The 20,599-nt window shown below is 36.9% G+C and overlaps 1 protein-coding gene across 2 annotated transcripts in view; it reads right to left on the bottom strand.

Moving 5' to 3' along the window:
• Positions 1 to 20,599, bottom strand: part of FCHSD2 (FCH and double SH3 domains 2) — a gene marked incomplete at both ends in the record, with an annotated part of 298,329 nt that overhangs the window by 159,324 nt on the left and 118,406 nt on the right. For both annotated transcript variants that reach the window (XM_079708869.1, XM_079708870.1), the window contains 2 exons: positions 5,393 to 5,537; positions 18,066 to 18,142. In XM_079708869.1, the coding sequence (XP_079564995.1) occupies positions 5,393 to 5,537; positions 18,066 to 18,142 (222 nt within the window). The remainder of the gene's footprint in view (positions 1 to 5,392; positions 5,538 to 18,065; positions 18,143 to 20,599) is intronic.

Here is a 20,599-nt window from a genome sequence, read left to right as displayed (position 1 = left end):
TCCAAAAATCTGCATGCAATTTCCCAGAGTCATCAGTTGACTTCTAAATGGCATATGTGTAGTGAAATTCCAAGAAATTCAGGAAAGAACAGTAGCTGAAAGGCTAATGAGCTGAGCAGTGAACAGAGGGGTCAGAGAAGCTACATGATGTTGAGAAGACAAAGGTTGGGGTTCAAGTCTTGTCAAAGTAGAAAGGCTTTGATAAGCACCCCATACTTTCAGGTAAGACCCCAGGAATAAGGACATAAGTGAAATAGACCAGACTAAAAAGCCTAAAACTAGACCCTAACACAATCAAGGTGATCTGATAGTACTCTATCTGCCTGCTAGAAAACTTAACTCTCTTTGGAAATAGAAAACATCTTCCAGAGCCTCTATAATTTTTACCCACAATGTCCAGGACTGTAAGGCCTACTAAACCAGTAGACCCAAATAACCAAAAACAAACAAAGAAACAGTAAATGATAAAAAGAGACCTATAGTGATTCAGATAGTGGAATTATGAAACAGAGATTAGGAGTGACACATTTAAGAGGATAAAGAAAAAACATGGAGAACTGCACCAGAAACATGGACTCCATTTTTTTAAAATCAAATAAAAATTTCAGAACTGAAAAATATAGAGATTCCAAAAGATAAGTTTTAAAAGCAAATTAAAAATAGCAGAACAGGGCTTCCCTGGTGGCGCAGTGGTTGAGAGTCTGCCTGCTGATGCAGGGGACGTGGGTTCGTGCCCTGGTCTGGGAAGATCCCGCATGCCGCAGAGCGGCTAGGACCGTGAGCCACGGTCGCTGAGCCTGCGCGTCCGGAGCCTGTGCTCCACAACGGGAGAGGCCACAACAGTGAGAGGGACACATACCACAAAAAAAAAAAAAAATAGCAGAACAGCATAGTAGAACTATATATAATAGGCAAGGCACAAAAACAACCCAAGTGCCCATCAACAGACAATTGGGTTAAGAAGATGTGGCATGCACAGGGAACTTTATTCAACACTCTGTAATGACCTATATGGGAATAGAATCTAAAAAAGAGTGGTTATTCGTGTATGTATAACTGACTCACTTTGCTGTACAGCAGAAACTAAATCAATTATATTCCAATAAAAAAAATTTTTAAAAAGATGTGGCATACACACACACAATGAAATATAATTTAGCCATAAAAAAATGAAATATTGCCATTTGCAGCAACATGGATGGACCTAGAGAATACCATCCTAAGTGAAGTAAGCCAGACAGAGAAAGACAAATATTGTATGATATCACTTATACGTGAAATCCAAAAAATAATACAAATGAATCTATATACAAAAAGAAACAGACTCACAGATATAGAAAGCAAACTTATGGTTACCAAAGAGAAAAGGGAGGGGAGAAGGGATAAATTAGGAGTATGGGATTAACAGATGCAAACTATTATATATAAAGTGGTTAAGTAACAAGGATTTACTGGATAGCATAGGGAACTATATTCAATATTTTGTAAAACTCATAATGGAAAATAATCTTAAAAAACATATAAAACTGAATCACTTTGCTGTATACCTGAAACTAACAAAATATTGTAAATCAACTCTACTTCAATCAATCAATCAAAACAAATTAAAAGAAAAAAAGAAATAGAAAAGAGTGTTAATTAGCTGCAAGATATCAGTGGAAAATGTTCAGACTGAAGTGCAGAGAGAAAAAAGGGTATTAATACAGAAAACGCAGAAAGGGTACAAAAGACATGGACAGAGTCAAAAGGCCTAACAGCACAAAAGTCATAACGGGGAGGTAAATGGAATTATACTATTAAAACATTTTTATATTGTTCATGAGGTGGTAAAATACTAATTCACATTAGACTTTAATAAGTTAATTTAGAGTAAAGTTTGGAGAGCAGTAAAAGTGCCAATTCATAGTAAATTATAGTAAGTCAGAAAGGCATACTGGAATCTCTAAGTTAATTACTAAAAGAATAACAAGATTATAAAATTAAAAAGCTAATAGTGGAGGAAAATTGATAACAAAAAGTGTAACATTACTCAATGTTACTAATCACCAGGGAAATTGCAAATCAAAACCACAATGAGATATTACCTCACACCTGTTAGAATGGTTATTACCAAAAAAACAAATGATAACACTGACAAGGTTGTAGGGAAACTGGAACTGTAGTGCATTGTTGGTGGGAATGCAAAATGGTGCAGCTGTTATGGAAAACAGTATGGCGGTTCCTCAAAAAATTAAAAAAGAACTACCATATGATCCAGCAATCCTACTTCTAGGTATTTATCCAAAAGAAGTAAAATCAGGATCTCAAAGAGATATTAGCATTCCCATGTTCACTGCAACACTATTCACAAAAGTCAAAATATGGAAACAACCAAAATGTGCATCAATGCATGAATGTATTAAAAAATGTGGTATATATATACAATGGAATATTATTCAGCCTTAAAAAAGAAGGAAATCCTATGCATGCATCCATGCAACAACATCAATGAACCTGGAGGACATTATGCTAAATGAAATAAGTCAGTCACAAAAGGACAAATATTGCATGATCCCACTTACATGAAATATCTAAAATAATCAAACTCATGGACGCAAAGAATAGAATTGTGGTTGTCAGGGATTGGAAAAAAAGGAAGGAGGGAGCTGTTAACCAACAGGTACAAAATTTCAGTTACACAAAATGAGCAAGTTCTAGAGATCACCTGTACAAAAATACTGTATTGTACACTTTAAAAATCTGTTAAGAGGGTAGATCTCATGTTAAGTGTTCTTATCACACTAAAATAAAAAAGAAGAAAATAAAATACAAGATTATCCAAATATAGGCAAAAAAAAAAAAAAGCATGGGAAGGAAGGGTTGGAGAAGTACAGGAAGAAAAATAGATGATTTCTGATCCTATGTGGAGTCAATTTGTTGTAAAGTTTGGGAAGTACAACTAGAGAAGCCAATAGTTGTGGCTATGTGTTGCTTTTCTTGCTCCATTGGGAACCTATCTCAATTTTCCTTTGGTGAATCATCTTTTCCCATTTTTAGTCCATGTAGTTTGCATGAAGACTGTAACCTCTGTAACCCAAGATAAGTTGATGAGCCTTAATTCTGGTAGTTTTGTTAGAACTTTGGGGAAAGTGGAAAATGTAGGATTGCTAGCTTTGATATTTGTAAATCTGGCACTTTGCAGGGCACCACATAGAGAGAGCTGCTAAAGAATGAAGCCACTGGGGAAAGCAGAGCTAATGGATGGGAAGAAAGACTGAATTCTAATGTCATCATTTGAGGACCTGGATCCACCCCTGCCTGCATTCCATCCATGCTGAAATGTTTAGTTATACATCCTCTTCTTGGCTTAAGCCAGTTTGAAGTAAGTTTCTGTCATTTGTCATTTCAGAGTCCTGACAGGTATGCTCAATATGTACTTAGTGTTTAACAACTGCTTAAACAAACACCATTATTATCAGCTATAATATAAGTTAATTCACAGATATGAGGACTTGTCAAAGCTCACCAAACATTCTTAACATTCTTTGCCCAGGAATGTTAGTTAAATTCAGGTCAGAGAAGAGCACAAATGGTTTTAACTCTTTCAAAATATTCTGATATTGGGACTTCCCTCGTGGTCCAGTGATTAAGATTCCGCCCTTCCAATGTAGGGGGTATGGGTTTGATCCCCGGTTGGGGAGCTAAAATCCCACATGCCACATGGTGCAACCAAAAAAAAAAAAAAATTTCTATACTGAGAAATGTAGAACTTCCAATAACTCAATTACATTTGGTGAATGCACTGGCTATTTGAAACATCGTATTTCCTCCCAGTTAGGAAGGAGTAGTATCAACTCTCTACCTCTGTCTCCCACCCTCTCTCTGCAGGCACTGATGGACAGACACACACACACACACACACACACACACACACACACACACAGCTTTTTCTTCCATTAGAAAGCAATGTTCGGTCAGTGGTCACGTAGTTTATTCGCTATGTTTGTTTTGAAAGAGATAATTTTGAGCAAAGATAAAACTGACGCATTCTTATACAAAAATGTTAAAACCCACTGATATTACGTGAGTGCTTGAAAGAGATACATTTAACATATTGATTTCATGCTACTAAAATCATCTTTGGCAAACAAGGAAGATTAGTTTTTTTTGTTTTTGTTTGTAAAAAAGTAGTGATAATCCAAAGGACAATTAGAATCAAAACAATGGATGGCTTGCAAAATGTTATTTTCTTAAATAACCACTTTAATATTTTCTAAAGTATTAATACTTCCATAAGAAAAATTTAATTGCTTATTAGGCATCATGATAATCTCTAATTTTGTAAAACTGTGTCCTTTCCTAAAAGGACACAATTCAATCACCTACTTTCAATAGCAAGCTTTTCATAAAAATCACATTTAATAACGATTTTTTCTATGAATTTAAAAATTCTGTACAAAGAAACAGATCTATTTAAAAACTTTTATGTAACCTATATAGCTAAACTTTAGAGTAAACCATTTTTGGTAATAAGTTTGCTATATATGGTCAAGATATGGTAACAGGGAAGAGCCAATTTTGACTCCATGTTGGATCTGTTTCTTTGACTTTAACCTATGCTTTTCGTTGCTTTTGTTATTATAATCATACATAATGGCCTGCCTCAGGGAACCCTGCCCCTCTGCCAGAAAGTTAAACTAAAGTGCCTTTGTTCAGCTCACAAGGAGACTATCTGACCCAGCCCACCTGTGAGTGGCTTCAGAAAAGAAGAAATTAACCCATCCCCTCCCCAATGCTGGCCAAGCCAGGCAAAACTAACACCACTTTTTACTTTACTTCCTCACCTCTTCCCCCTTTCTGTTCTATAAAAGAAAGTGGTATCCAGACCCTGATAAGATGGTTATTTTGAGACATTAGTCAGCCATCTTCTCAGTCTGCCAGCTTTCCGAATAAAGTCGCCATTCCTTACTGGCCTGTAGTGCGTGTAGCCAACAGAGCGAGCTTAGACTCAGTAACAATGTGTCAACTTCCTTTAAATTATTATGCAAAATGGGTCAAGTTGAAACTAAGACCAATTTTCTCAAGACTTAGTCGGATTAACAACATTGTAACTATTTTAATATACACCAAACTAAGTAAATCTATTTACTTGAGTTAAGCTGAAAAATATTTGTGTTTACTGAGCTTTCAGAATGTCCACAGATTCAAATTACACTCACCTTTGTCAGTTAATAAAATACAGTAGTTAGAAGGAACATGTTGAAATCAGAAAATCCATGTTAAAATCAGAAACATTTGAACCATATAGAAAAACTCAAAGTGTACAATGCAATTTAACATAATCTTGCAGATAATAAATGTAGCAGTGAGATATTAAAATGCATACAAGAAAAGAACAAATTAGAAACGATACCCTTTTTAGTTGCTGTTCTTTTAGGCTTTTCACTGTCCTTGCAGGCTCAGAAATGAAGTTTTTATAGTTTTCACATATATTGATCCGAGACTGGGCTACCTGCATTGTTCCCTCGAGAAAAGATTTCCAAACAGGATACATGCTCCTAAATTCAAAGAGGGACAGAAAAGTATTAGGCAGAGGAAAGGAAGAATAAGTTGCCTAACCTTTTGCTCACTGGCTAGCACTGACAAACAAAATGAATGTTTTCTTTATAGTTTAAAGTGTATTTATACTGGTTCATAGGTAGTAGTATTTTTAGCATATATAACAAGTAGAAACTTGGAATACACTCTATTCCTCTATAGCTTGACAATGGGCTATTTTGATTCATTAGCTATTCTTGATATTGGAGTAAAGTGATACGAGGATTACAATTCTAGACAAAGCTAACACTATAAAAATTAGTGACTACTTCAGACTTTCCAGGCCTTTCACCGTTTCAGGAGTGTCATTATGAATATCAAGTTTCATTATTTCATTATGCTATTTTCCTGATTTTACAGATGAGGTAACTGAGGCTCAGATTTAGAGCAGTAGTCCCCAACCCTTTTGGCACCAGGGACTGGTTTCATGGAAGACAATTTTTCCACAGACGGGGGGCGAGAGGGGGAACTATGGTTTAGACAGTAAGGCGAGCAATGGTTCAGGTGGTAATGTGAGCGATGGGGAGCAGCAGATGAAGCTCTGCTAGCTCGCCAGCCCGCCGCTCACCTCCTGCTGAGCGGCCCGGTGATGGGGGTGGGGACCGCTGATTTAGAGGATCACTCTAGATCACAGTAGAGTGTGGCAATACTGAGATACAGACGAATACCTCTAAAGTACATTTTCTTTCAACTATATTATATTGCTCTCTTACATAAATTGATGTGCTGGAAAAAAATCATGAACAACCGCTTATGTTCTTGAGAAGTCTATTTGTTAGAGAAAAGAAGTCTATGGTATCATTGCTCTACATCTGTTTCTCTGTTGTAATAATGCTTCGCCAGCATCACGTTGCAGCCAGGAGTCATTCCAAGCAAGTTCCATACCTTTGCTTGATAAATGTGCTCTCAGAAATCTTTTGGTTAAGTCAAAGAATTATTCATCCTTTGCTTTCTGTAGCCAACTTCCTTTTCAAACCTTCTCTTCTGCTTTGCTAAATGCCTTAGTCAGTCCCAATATGCTCCTAAACTAGTTATAAACATATTTTATAACTTACCATAACAATGAATGGTACCTTGTTAAAAAGAGATACTTGCACTGATAGATTATAATAACCATCTCCTAAGATTTCCCTTCTTGTGTCACGTGGATTTCCTACTATAGCAATGTATGGGACCATGTGTAACATAAAATGCTAGCTGTGGGTCAATGGATGACAGTGTGAAAACAAGAAAAAGAAAATTTGCCTGGGTCTCCATCCTACTTGGAACTAAAAAAAACTTGAAACTGTACTTCTCAACCAAGGGAATAAATAGTTTGTGTAATGGATTAGTAGTTTGTAATACACCAAATACATCAGTTTCGATGGAAATATTCACTTATTTAAGCAGAGGTATATTATTTTCCCTTTGGAAAAGAGTCAGTGTGTTGTGCCAGCAAAAACTGTCAGCATAAAAGCAATGATGGGCTTAAGAAGAGCAAAATGAATACGAGTAATAAATGTTAACTAAACCTATTGTGGTAATAATTTAATCAATATATGTAAATCAAACCATCATGTTGTACACCTCAAACTTATACAGTGATGTATGTCAATTATTTTTCAATAAAACTGGAAAAAAAAACCCAGCAAAATTAATGTCCTCCATGACCTTACTGCATGACTACCAATGGAATCTAGAATGTAAACTCACCACAGAACCTCCTAAGCAGTCCAGATAATTGATTTTCTCAGAGAATGCACCGAGAGAAAAATTCAGTACTACGTTTTGCAATTATTAATTTATACTTAAAATACATTTTTAAATCATAATGAAAATGAGCAAGGGCAAGTATAAATTGTAATCCGAAGGAAGGAAGGAATAAAGGAAAGAAGGAAGGACAGAGGAGGGGAATAAGGAGGAAACTATGCTCGCCCCTTAGGTAGCACCCTTTTCCTTTTACCTCTTCATCTAGCTGACTGCTGCTCATCCTTCAAACCTCAACTTAAATGTAACTTCCTCAGGGAGGTCTCAGGATCACCACCAAGCGAATGCACAGACTCAATCAAGTCCCTCCCTGTTATTTGTTCACATGGTTCTAGCACTATTCCTTCAATTATAAATATTTTTATGTTAATTGTTAATGTTTGTCCCTCTCACTATAGTAAAAATTTCATAAAGGGTACATGTCTTTCTCACAATTGTATTGCTATTTCTAGGGCCTAGCACATGGCCTAACCATTAGAAAGGTTATAATCAGTATGTGTTGAATGAAAAAAAAATGAATTAATGTATAAATTATGAGGACTGTACAATAAAAAGAAAAATCCTTTCATTACAGAGTTTAAAAAGAGATCTTTAGAGACTAGCAGACAAATAAATAGCAGGCAAACATATTCACAACAATGACACACCATGAAACTCACGAAATTCGGTTACCAGTCAGTCAGAATACCTGGGTTCAAGTTCTAGTTTAACCAATATAATCGTATGTAGCACACCTCACTATACTTTCATTTCCTCAACTGGCAAATGGAAAAATAACAAAAATACCAGCACCATGCACCTCACAGGGCTGTTTTAACAATTAAATAAAAATGATGTGAAAATTCTTGCCACACAGATTCTTTTAAATGAATAAATAGTAATAGTCACAGAATTGTAGAAGAAATAGAAGTACTTCTTGTTAACACAATAGTGGTAGTTCCAATGGCAGTGGTGTTTTTCATTCCAATTAGGAAAAAATAATAATGGGTTATAGAGTGATTTTCTAAAAATTTTATTTCACTAGGCTTCATATATATAATTTTGAAACATAAGGAAATGTATCAAGCATTTATGGTATCTTCTTATTCTGCTCAGGTCAGGAAATGAGGCTCAAAATTATATAAGAAAAGAAGAAAATTCTTTTAAGAACCTATCTCATGCTAGGCACTATGTCATGTATTTTACATCTGTCATATCATTTAATCCTCATGACAACTTTGTAAAGTAGGCATTATCCCCATTTTGCAGAGGAGAAAAAGTAAGGCTTGGAGAGGTTGTGAAATTTTTCTACAGCTATTCACCAGGCAATAGTACTCTCATGGTCATAACCTAAACTTTGCCATTAACAATAACGATACCTCTGCTCTAATACCAATTTAATCATCTAATCTCTGACCAACACCTCTTGTTTCCACTCACTCCCTTTAGGATTCTCACTTCAACAATTACTCAACCCTATCAGAGCCCACAATCCATTACATCCTACCTCCTTTCCACTGTCTTTCACTCCCTCTCATAATCTCCCTTTACAGCTCCTTACCCAGCCTAGATTTCATGGTCTACCATTATGATCACCCTCTAACATACACCCTAGCTGCGCACAGGCTTTCTCTAGTTGTGGCAAGTGAGGGCTACTCTTTGTTGCGGTGCGCGGGCTTCTCCTTGCAGTGGCTTCTCTTGTTGCGGAGCTCGGACTCTAGGCATGTGGGCTTCAGTAGTTGTGGCACGCGGGCTTCAGCAGTTGTGGCACATGGGCTCAGTAGTTGTGGCACGTGGGCTCTAGAGCGCAGGCTCAGTAGTTGTGGCACACAGGCTTAGTTGTTCCATGGCATGTGGGATCTTCCCAGACCAGGGATCAAACCTGTGTCCCCTGCCTTCGCAGGCAGATTCCCATCCACTGCGCCACCAGGGAAGTCCTCTTTCGGTCATTATAATCTACAAATTCCAAACTTGGTTAAATCCAAAATTCTGTTTACACCATACCAATGTCTGTGCAACAGAACGTTGCTGGAGTAAACAATAATCATGCTGCCTAGTCTCACTTTCAACTGATGTAAAGTAATCCCTTAGTGCCCCCCAGCAATCCTACTATATTCCTCTAATCCACTTATCTGCTCACTCTTCTAGATAATTATTTCCCACCTTTTCCTCTCATCTCAAACCTCTAATATGACCACACTTTCAGCTGATAATGAAGTATGAAGACAATGTCCACATGCTCCCTCCACATCTACCTATCTCCCTGCTTTTGCACCCATACACTGTGTCATCCCTCTTTTTACTCCAATGAATTACCAGTGCTCTGAAGGCCAACCCTTCACATCTGTATATATAACCTCTAACTCAACAGCAATCCAGTAATTGTGCTTTCTCCTACAATATCAACTTTTCCCTCTCTACTGGATCATACTCATATAATGTCTCGCATCTTAAAAAAAAAAAAAGCCCGGGCCTCCCTGGTGGCGCAGTGGTTGAGAGTCCGCCTGCCGATGCAGGGGATACGGGTTCGTGCCCTGGTCTGGGAGGATCCCATATGCCGCGGAGCGGCTGGGCCCGTGAGCCATGGCCGCTGAGCCTGCGCATCCAGAGCCTGTGCTCCGCAACGGGAGAGGCCACAACAGTGAGAGGCCCGCGTACCGCAAAAAAAATAAATAAATAAATAAATAAATAAATAAAAAAGCCCTCTATCAACCCTCCATTTCTCTCCAGCTACCACCCCAATGTCTGCTCCCTTTAACAGCAAAACTCCTCAAAAGAAATGTCTGAAATTACTGTTTCCATTTCTCCTCCTGGTCACTCTTGATTCAATTCAAATAAGCTTTTAACATCCACCATTCTGAAATTACTTGTCAAGGTCATCAAAGATTTCCCTGTGGCTAATCCCAAGTCAATTCAAGCTTTGGGCCTATTATTCAGTCTATCAGCAGTACTGACCTAGTTTATCCTTCTTGAAGTGCTATCTTCACTTGGCTTCTAGGATAGCTCTCTCTCTTGGTCTAGCCTTATCTCACTAGCCACAATTTAGGCTCCTTTGCTAGTTCCTCTTCATCTCATTGCCCCGTAAATGCTAGAGTGTCCCCACAGTCAGCTTCTTCTCTTCACACTCACTCTTTAGAGACTGCTCATGCAGTCTCAAGGCTTTAAATACTGTCATTACGCTGACTATTCCTAAATTTTTAATTCAGACATCTACCCTAACACCTCAGTTGCCTATTTAACATATCCAACTCAGATATTTAGTAAGTATCTTTTTTTTTTTTTTTTTTTTTTTTTTCACTACACGGGCCTCTCACTGTTGTGGCCTCTCCTGTTGCGGAGCACAGGCCCCGGACGCGCAGGCTCAGCAGCCATGGCTCACAGGCCTAGCCGCTCCGTGGCATGTGGGATCTTCCTAGACCGGGGCACGAACCCGTGTCCCCTGCATCGGCAGGTGGACTCTCAACCACTGCGCCACCAGGGAAGCCCTAGTAGGTACCTTAAAACTAACATGTCCAAAAACAAATTCTTGATTTCCCTGAAATCTGTTCTGTTAATCTATTCCATCTCACTGACAGCTACTCAAACCTCTAGTTGTTCAAGCCAAAACCCCTAGACTCATCATTGATTCCTCCTTTTTTTTCCTCATATTCCACATCTGATTCACCAAGAAATACCGTTCACTAGACTTTAAAAATATAATGGAATCTGATTACTGTCTATCTCTTCCACTGCTACTACCCTGGTTTCAGCCACCATTATCTCGTGCCTGGATTACTACAATAGCCTAAATGACCTCTCTCTGATTTTGCTCTTGTCTCCCTAAAGTCTAGGCTCTACACAGTATATCCACTGCAGTGCCAACCACTTCTTGGTACTCTGTTTTCTTTTTACTATGCTTACTGTCCTTGTCACCAAGTGACAATGTTTAATTACTCATATGCTTATTGTCTTGTCTTCTTTCACTAGAATGAAGACTCCATGCAGCAGAAGCTTTGTTTTATTCACTTTTGTATCCTCAGCACCTAGAACAGGGTCTGGCACAGCAAGCACTCATTCAATATATATTTACAGGAGGAAGGAGAGGAGGGAATGATGGAGACTAGATTCGAACCCAGATCTGTCTGGCTCCCAAACCTCTGCTCTTCTGCTGACATAAGATTGTTCTTGGTCCAGCATTACTATTAAAGAATTTTTAAAAAGAGTCTCTTCACTCTAAAAAAGGTGTATACTAAGTTCTTTGTGTATGTCTTACACAATTTGTGCCTCATATCTCCTGTACCGTTATTATTTTTTGTTAAAATGACTCACCTTTTAAACTAAAATATATGTATCTTACTACTTCATATTCCAATCTAATTGAAAAATAAAACTTGCCATAATAATTAAGTTTTAATTAGTAAAATTCAAAAATATTGATCCATATACCACCTAAAATCACACTGTGAACTATTTCTTATATGACTATTACACTGGAAAACAGAGAAAACCTTATCAGGGAAAATTTTTATTAAGAAATAAACCAACAGGGCTTCCCTGGTGGCGCAGGGGTTGAGAGTCCGCCTGCCGATGCAGGGGACATGGGTTCGTGCCCCAGACCGGGAAGATCCCACATGCCGCGGAGCGGCTAGGCCCGTGAGCCATGGCCGCTGAGCCTGCGTGTCCGGGGCCTGTGCTCTGCAACAGGAGAGGCCACAACAGTGAGAGGCCCGCGTACAGCAAAAATAAATAAATAAATAAATAAATAAACCAACAAACTTATTTTGACTGTAGTGGTGGTCACACGAATCTACATATGTGATAAAACACCACAGAACTTAATATGCATACACCTACATACACACAAATAAGTACATGTAAAACTGGTGAATTCTAAATTAGATTGGTGGATTGTATCAATATCAATTTCCTGGTTGTGATGTTGTATTATAGTTACGCAAGATATTACTACTGGGGGAACTGGGTGAAGAGTATAAGAACACTCTTTGTATTATTTCTTAAAACTGCACATGAATCTATAATTTTTTTTTAGGTAAAAACAAAAGTTTAACAAACAAAAATCACAGATCTACCCTTGGCCTGGAATACAGCACCACACATCAAGAAGACTCTAGAAAATGTGACAAGTTAAATTCATAATCTAAGATTAACTTACATAGTGACTGATAACAGGAGAAAGTATGGTGTTTAATAAATAAGTGCTCATGTATTGCTGTTTTTGGTAGTAGGAAAGGAGACCATCCTCAGCCTAGGTAACAGAAGTAAAGGCAGGGAGAATGACTGATACTCAGTCCAGTTGAGGTGTGATAAGAACTGCAGTACAACTGCAGCTTAAGATGCCCAAGGGTTGGGGAACCAAGCATGAAAAAAGGAGAAATGGCCAGGAAGGAGGAAAGAAAGGTAATTTGGAGTCAGGATTCTTCCTGGCTTTTGATATCATAAAAAAAATTTTTTTTAAATTTCATACTATTAGCAAGGAGAAACAACAGAAGATTTTTCAAGTAGGGGATGAGAGTAGGCCTATTTTACAAAGACATACAGACGTACAGGTTGGTGGTAATGTGGCAATGAAATTGTGAAGGGGAGAGATCACAGAGAAGCAGCTACTTAACATTCCTAAGAGAAGATGAGGTCTGAAAAGAAGTCACAGTTGGAGGCAGCTGACTTGTTGGTTCCCAAGCTGAAGAGTTAATAAAAACACAGATCATTACTAGTTTATAGGCGATATTTAAAGACAGAAATATAGATAAGATTACTTAAAACAGTCACAAGAGAGCTGAGGGAACTCCAAGAAATATTTACATAGAAAGGACTTGCTATGGTCTGAATGTTTGTGGTCCCCTGAAATTCATATGTGGAAATCCTAATCCCCAAAGGTGATGATGGTATTAGGAGGTGAGGCTTTGCAGAGGTGAAGGCAGAATAGTGCCGTTATAATAGAGACCCCATAGAGCTCCCAAACCCCTTCTACCAAGTAAGGGCAGAGCTAAAAGTTGAAAAGTCTGCAACTCAGAAGAGGGACTTGACCAGAACCTGACCATGCCGGCATCTTTGTCTTGGACTTCAGTCTCAAGAACTGTGAGAAATAAATTTCTCTTACTTATAAGCCACCCAGTCTGTGGTATTTTGTTATAGCAGCCTGAACAGACTAAGACAGGACTGAAAAACCTGTCTTCAAAGATTAAAAAAAAAAAAAAAAAAAAAGGTCTTAGAGAAAGTATTATTACAGAAGTCTAGTTTCCAGGCAAATGGGGGTGGGTTTAATGGCATTAAATGGTGCATGTATCATCAGACTGGCAAAAATTTTCAAAGATTGACCATGTGCCCTGTTGGTAAAAAAATAAAAAGAAATGGGTAATTTCAAATCAAATTTGAAGAAATGCAAAATATACTAAGACAGAGTTTATGAAGGTTAATTTATAGTTTCACATTTTAAATGTATAAACCCTTTGACCCAGCATGTTCCCCTCTAAGAATTAACCCTATAGATATACTTTCACAATGCACAAAGATATAACTATGTGCATACATGAGTTATCCACTGCAGCACTATTTGCAATAGTAATAAACTAACTACCAACAGAAAAATGGATAACAAACTATAATTTACCCACACTATGGCACTAACATAGCCACTAAAAAGAAGAGGGGACCTGAACAAACTGACTTGAAGGGACATCTAAAATAGACTCCTTAGAAAAGGGAACCCTCATACACTGTTGGTGGGAATGTAAACTGGGCAGTCACTATGGAAAACAGTATGGAGGTTCCTTAAAAAACTAAAAATAGAGTTACTATCTGATCCAGCAATCCCACTCCTGGGCATATATCTGGAAAAGATGAAAACTCTAATTCAAAAAGATACATGCACTCCAATGTCTGCAGTGGTACTATTTATAATAGCCAAGACATGGAAGCAACCTAAGTGTCTATCAACAGATAAGTGGATAAAGAAGACGTGGCTGATACACACACACACACACACACACACACACACACACACACACTGGAATGTTACTTAGCCATTAAAAAGGATGAAATACTGCCATTTGCAGCAACATGGATGGACCTAGGGATTATCATACAGAGTGAAGTAAGCCAGACAGAGAAAGACAAATACTACATGATATCACTTATATGTGGAATCCAAAAAATAATACAAATGAACTTATTTACAAAACAGAAACAGACTCACAGACAGAGAAAACAGACTTTTGGTTACCGAAGGGGAAAGAGGAGGGGGAGGGATAAATTAAGAGTAGGGGATTAACAGATACACACCACTATATATAAAATAGATAAACAATAAGGATTTACTGTACAGCACAGGAAACTACATTCAATATCTAGTAATAACCTATAATGGAAAAGAATCAGAAAATAATATATGTGTATAGAATATATGCATGTGTAAAGAATCACTTTGCTGTACACCTGAAACTAACATAACATTGTAAATCAACCATATTTAAATAAAAATAAATAAATAAATAATAAAGTAAAATAGACTCCTTAGGTGTGTGTATGGAAGGTGTATGTGTGGAGGGAATTACAAAAGCATATGTATATAATTATTCTAGTTCTGTTAAAAACAGCACAACTGTTTATGTTCATGTATGCACTGCACAGGAAAAATATGGAAGAAAAGACCACATACTTCTAACAGCAATTACTCTAGTAGAAATGTGAATGGAAGTGTTTGGCAAAGAGGATGAGGTACACTTTATACTCTGTTACACATTCAACAAGCATGCATTATTTGGGTAAGAATTTTTAAATTAACAATACAAATATAAACACAAAAAAAGTTAAAGGGAAATTTTAATTGACTAGAGCTGAAATAAACTCCTAATAAACAAACAAACAAACAAAAAATGGCAACTGCTATTCTCACCCTCAATCCTGATCTACTGTCTTTTTTCACTATGGCACCACCATCCTCTCAGTTGCCTAAGTTAAAAAACCTGGGAGTCATTCTACAACCCTTCCTCTCCCTCCCTCTACTTCGTCCTTCAGTCAGTAAATATTTATCAAATGCTTTCTATGTTCCAAGAACTATTTTAGATACTGAGAAAACTACTTTATAGTATGACAGTTACAGAAAACTGTTTGTAGTCTGTCTCAGAACAAATTTGACAAACACAAAAACAAAACTGCCAAATCAATAGCAAGTCCTCTAGCTTCAGTTTTCTAAATATCTCTGAAATCTGCCCCATAACCTAATTTCTACTATAATTTTCATGGTTCAAATAAGAAATGATGAGGGATTAAATTCCTGCAATTCTATTCTTTCTGAATTCTTCCTCATATCCCTTTAGTCCACCTTCATACCCCTTTAGTCCACCTTCATACAGTTACTAAAGTATGTTGAACTTGTCATTCCTCTTATGGAAATTCTTTGATGCTTCTGTTATCTTCTGAATAAAAAAGAAACTCTGTGATATGCAAAGTCCTTCATGATGCCTATCTAGGTATCCTCCAGGTCCACCACTCCTCTTACCCTCCAACCCATACACACTTCATTGCTACCTAACATTCATATTTTCTCATGCCTCCCTGCATTTAAGGTGTTACTTCTGCTTAGAATTCCTTCTGCCCAACGCTGATAAACTCCTGCACATCCTTTAAGACTCAGCTCTAGAAGCCTAGGTTTCTTCTACAGTCCCAATGCACCTCTATTACTACCCAATATCGCAACTGTTTATAGTGGCTATCTCCTTTAAGCTCCTTAACAACAGGCACCATACCTTCTACTCTCTTTAATCCTGAAGTCTACTTTAACAACTAGCATGTAAGTAGATATTTCACATCTATCTCATAAATAAAGAATGAATGAGGGACTCCCCTAATGGCGCAGTAGTTAAGAATCCACCTGCCAATGCAGGGGACAGGGGTTCGACCCTGGGAAGATCCCACATGCTGCGGAGCAACTAAGCCCGTGTGCCACAACTACTGAGCCTGCGTTCTAGAGCCCACAAGGCACAACTACTGAGCCCACATGCCACAACTACTGAAGCCCATGCGCCTAGAGCCCATGCTCCACAACAAGAGAAGCCACCGCAGTGAGAAGACCACACACCACAACGAAGAGTAGCCCCCACTCACCGCAACTAGAGAAAGCCTGTGCACAGCAACAAAGACCCAATGCAGCCAAAAATAGATTAATTAATTAATTAATTAAAAAAGAATGAAAAAAAAGAATGAATGAATGAATAAATGACTGAGTGTTTACATAGCTGTGTGACCTTGAGTAAAGCATACAACCTGAGACTTAAGTTTCCTCGTATATAAAAAGGGGATAATCATATGTACCTCACAGGTTTGATTATCACGTTTTGATCATCATGGGAGGTAAAGTTCCTAGCATAGTATCTGGTATACAGTAAATATTCAGTAAAAGTTGGCTTAACATACTTTTAAAAATTAGGTTGCATAAGCTAGCCTGGGAGCAGAACCTTATCCTTATTTCTTTGGTAACCTGCATCCTGAATTTCAAACAAACTTGGAATAGAACCTATCTGTAAGTTGGAGTCCTTCTTTACTCTCTAGCAACCAGTCTCTTCCTTGGTCAGGCTTTCCTCATGACAGCAATACTGAACATATCATTCTCACTTTCACCTCAAGGCTTTTTTTTTGTCTCTTTCACCTAGGGTTTCATCTCCTCTCTTTCCCCCTTAGCTGAACTTTGTAGATACTGAACTGAAAAGTCCACAAGAAAATTCCTATATTTATTTCCTGTTTTGTTTTATTATTCCATATTGCAACTACATATGTATTATTTATAGCTATCATGCCACCTTCCAAGTTATCAGTCAGTCTTGCAACTGTGAAGAACTATTAAGGTTTCTTGTGTATCCTGCAGTTTTCTATCTCCATTAAGAAATTACCTGATGATCCAGCAACTTGATTTCATATTCAGATTCCAAACCACACACTTCAATACTGAGTTCTTAATTACCCTGGATTCCCTGCTATTGTTTCATGAGTAATAATTAGTCTTAACTTCAACCAGACTGCAAGCTCTGAAATCCTGTCTTTGACTTCTGGTTCCCTCAACACTAAGGACAGTCTTGAGCACAAAAGCTAATAAATACTTCCAAATCAACTGCAAAAAAGACACCAAATTCCAAACAAAATTATAAATATTTTAAAGACATTTGTATGAAGACACAATTTATATTCCATTGTTGTCTACCTTCTTTAAAATTTGTATGTGGAAAAAAAAATTTGTATGTGGGATATTGACTAATCAATTTCTAGATACCTGTGGGTGTGTCTGTATACCATATATATGTATATATACATATATATATATAAAATATATATAACTTAGAAACTCCTTTCCCCTAGGCTCACAGAATCCTATCTTTCCAAATGTAGGATTTGTTTCAGAAGTAAAGAGTCAATGATCATGATAGAAATTACAATTTTGTTTCATTATTGTTGTGATACTGTGTTTCATCTATAGGTCACTGAGGAAACAATTTGTGTTCCATTGTCATCTATCTGCTTTAAATTCCTTATGTGGGTATCAATTAAACAAAATGGAATCTTGGCTTAAGACATATGAAAATGATCTATTTCATATACAATGTATATGTTGTAGAACATTAACATTGTTTGATAATTTTGACATTATATCTAAAAACACAGCAGAGGAAAGAAGCAATTTTTTAAAAAACTGGAGTCTATGTTGTATATATGTGACATGGCTCTGTGTGAAACCAGGTTTAAAGAAAATGGGCAAGAGCTACTTATTAAGTTACCTGTAATCATTCCGATCATCAGCTTTTATTCCAGGCCAATCTCTCTTCAGATATTGACTAGCCAACTTCTGGATACCCTGTTAAAAAATACATATATAATGTAATAAAATATAATATAAATTATAAAATAAGTATTGTGCTATAAAGGAAGCTCTTTTCCTTAAAATACATTACTAGCAAATCCCGTCTTTCCATATATAAATTTAATTCAGAAGTAAAGAACCAATGATAAATGGTAGAACACCATAACTTGTTTCATTATTTTCAAAGTCTTCTCTTGTCCTCATTTTTAGGAAAAAGGTGAATATAAAGATGAGAAAATTGAAACTTAATTGAAATGCTTTCCACTTCACCAAACTATGTGACCAGCCATAAAAACAAACTACCCCGGTATATCACAGGGAACACAGCTGTCCACCTCCACAGAGCTCTGATTACTCAGCTTGACATCTCAATTTTCCATCATTCCTCTGTTGCGACATATACTGCATTTCTGAATCCCAGCAGTCAAACTCATATACCAGGAAAGACTACAACACATTCAATATGGAGCAGATAGATAAACACTGGCTTGTAAAATTAATGGACAAACCTTGTTGTTATTCCATACTAGTAATTTTCAAGACAGACTTTAAGAGTTTTTTTCTTTTTAAATAATACCATGGCATAAATCACTTAAAATGAAAAAATTAGTTTCACAAAGAAATACTCACTTATTGTTATCCATACAAACATGAACCTGGACAAAACAGAGTATCCATAATAGGTACAGGATTTTATTGGCAAGGTTAAACTACTCACTCTGAATATAGAGCATACTACTTTTAGAAGGAAACATATGTGGTTCCCTAACACTGTAACAGGGTCCAATGTAATGGATCAGAAATCATTAACTTTGGGATATTCATCTCTATACATGCAACTTTAAAAAGAACAAACAAAATGCTGAGATGAAGAAAAATCACATTAATTGACTGCCTACTTTAAGCAGAAGCTGCCCAAGTAAAATCAGTGGTGCATTCTATACATGGTACCTTTCTACTAAGGTCTGCCAATCAATTTGGCTTAATTAAATCCATTGTTGAATGTTTCTGTTTACCATTATTTCAATGAGCCCAAAGGGTAGCAGGAACTACAGAGAAGCTCCTTTGAATCTCGAGTTCCTTTTGAATTTGGCAATAGTTTGGTTTCACTATTTTCAGGTCCTATGTATTCTGAAAACTCACATGTAACTGCATATCCACAATACTCCCACTTACATACCTTGCACTTTGAGGAATACAATTACTAAGTCTTCCCTGAATACGTACAGAATTTTTGTTCATTTCTGTGCCTTGTTCACACCATTCTTTATTCGTATGAAATCTCTTCCCACCACTCCCATTCCTACCAGCTCAGTCCTTGCTGCCGCTCCTTTAAACTGATTTTTAAATTTCCAAACACAAAATATTCAGAAGTATATAAGAAAAATGTGGAAAGTTTAAATGCCTAAGTGTTTGGTTTCATTTCATTAAAAGAGAACAGTTTATCATTCTTTCTGCATTTATTAGCTTGAATTCTTTTTTAAAGAACTATCCCTCCTGGACTGTTTGGGTATGCTGAGGTACAGTTCTTAGAGGAAAGGCAAGATAAATACTTGACTGTCCAGTTTTGGTCCAAAAGTGAACAATGAATTTTTTAAGTAACATTATGAACTCACATATTTTGAATAATGGATGTGTTTCAATCTATTGCAGTCACAATTCTCTTGATGCTCCAAATGCTACATCTGTGGTCAGTGGGAGCTCCTCCAAGTTGGCTCCCATATCATGACCCCAATAGACTTTAATAATTTCTTTGTTTTCTTTTACAGTTCCTATTCTAGATCTGCAGTAAGCTAGTTTTCCAAGGAATTCTGATCACTTTCAGAGAGAAACCATATTTAGAGACCACAATCTAGGTACTTCCTTATCCTTTTGGTCTTACTTTGTATCTTTCTCTAAGAGGGCTTTCCTAATCACTGTATACAAAGTAGCTCACCCTTCACTCAGTTGCCCTCTCTCACGTCAGCCTACTGTATTCATAATCCTTATACATTGTTACTGTCTGGTTTAAATATGCTTTGCCTATTTGCTGACAATAAGCTCCATCAGGTACAGATCTTGTCTTTTTTCTTTCTTTTTTAATCACTATGTCTCCAGGCTATAGCAAAGAGCTTAGTATTTAGTTGATACCAATAATGTTCCCTGACTGCACAAATAAATGCCACCTACATTATTCCATTTCTAATGTATAATACTCAAACTCCTTTTGTGTTTTTGCCATTCTGAGTTAGAAATGTTTAGATCAAAATTTCTCTGGTTCCCTAATTTTCATATACTCAAATAAAAAAAATATATCAGATTTCTAAGATTATGACCAGATGGTTTTTATACAATAAATAAGTAAGTTCCTTAGTAAAATTATAGTCAACTTTGACCATCTCCATTACTGAAAGGGAACATATGTGTAGATACTCTGAAGCAATGAAAAAAGTTTATTCCATATTTAGAAGA

This window comes from Hyperoodon ampullatus (genome assembly GCF_949752795.1).
Source record: "Hyperoodon ampullatus genome assembly, chromosome: 7".
NCBI lineage: Eukaryota > Metazoa > Chordata > Mammalia > Artiodactyla > Ziphiidae > Hyperoodon > Hyperoodon ampullatus.
This window is presented reverse-complemented; position numbering and strand designations above follow the sequence as displayed.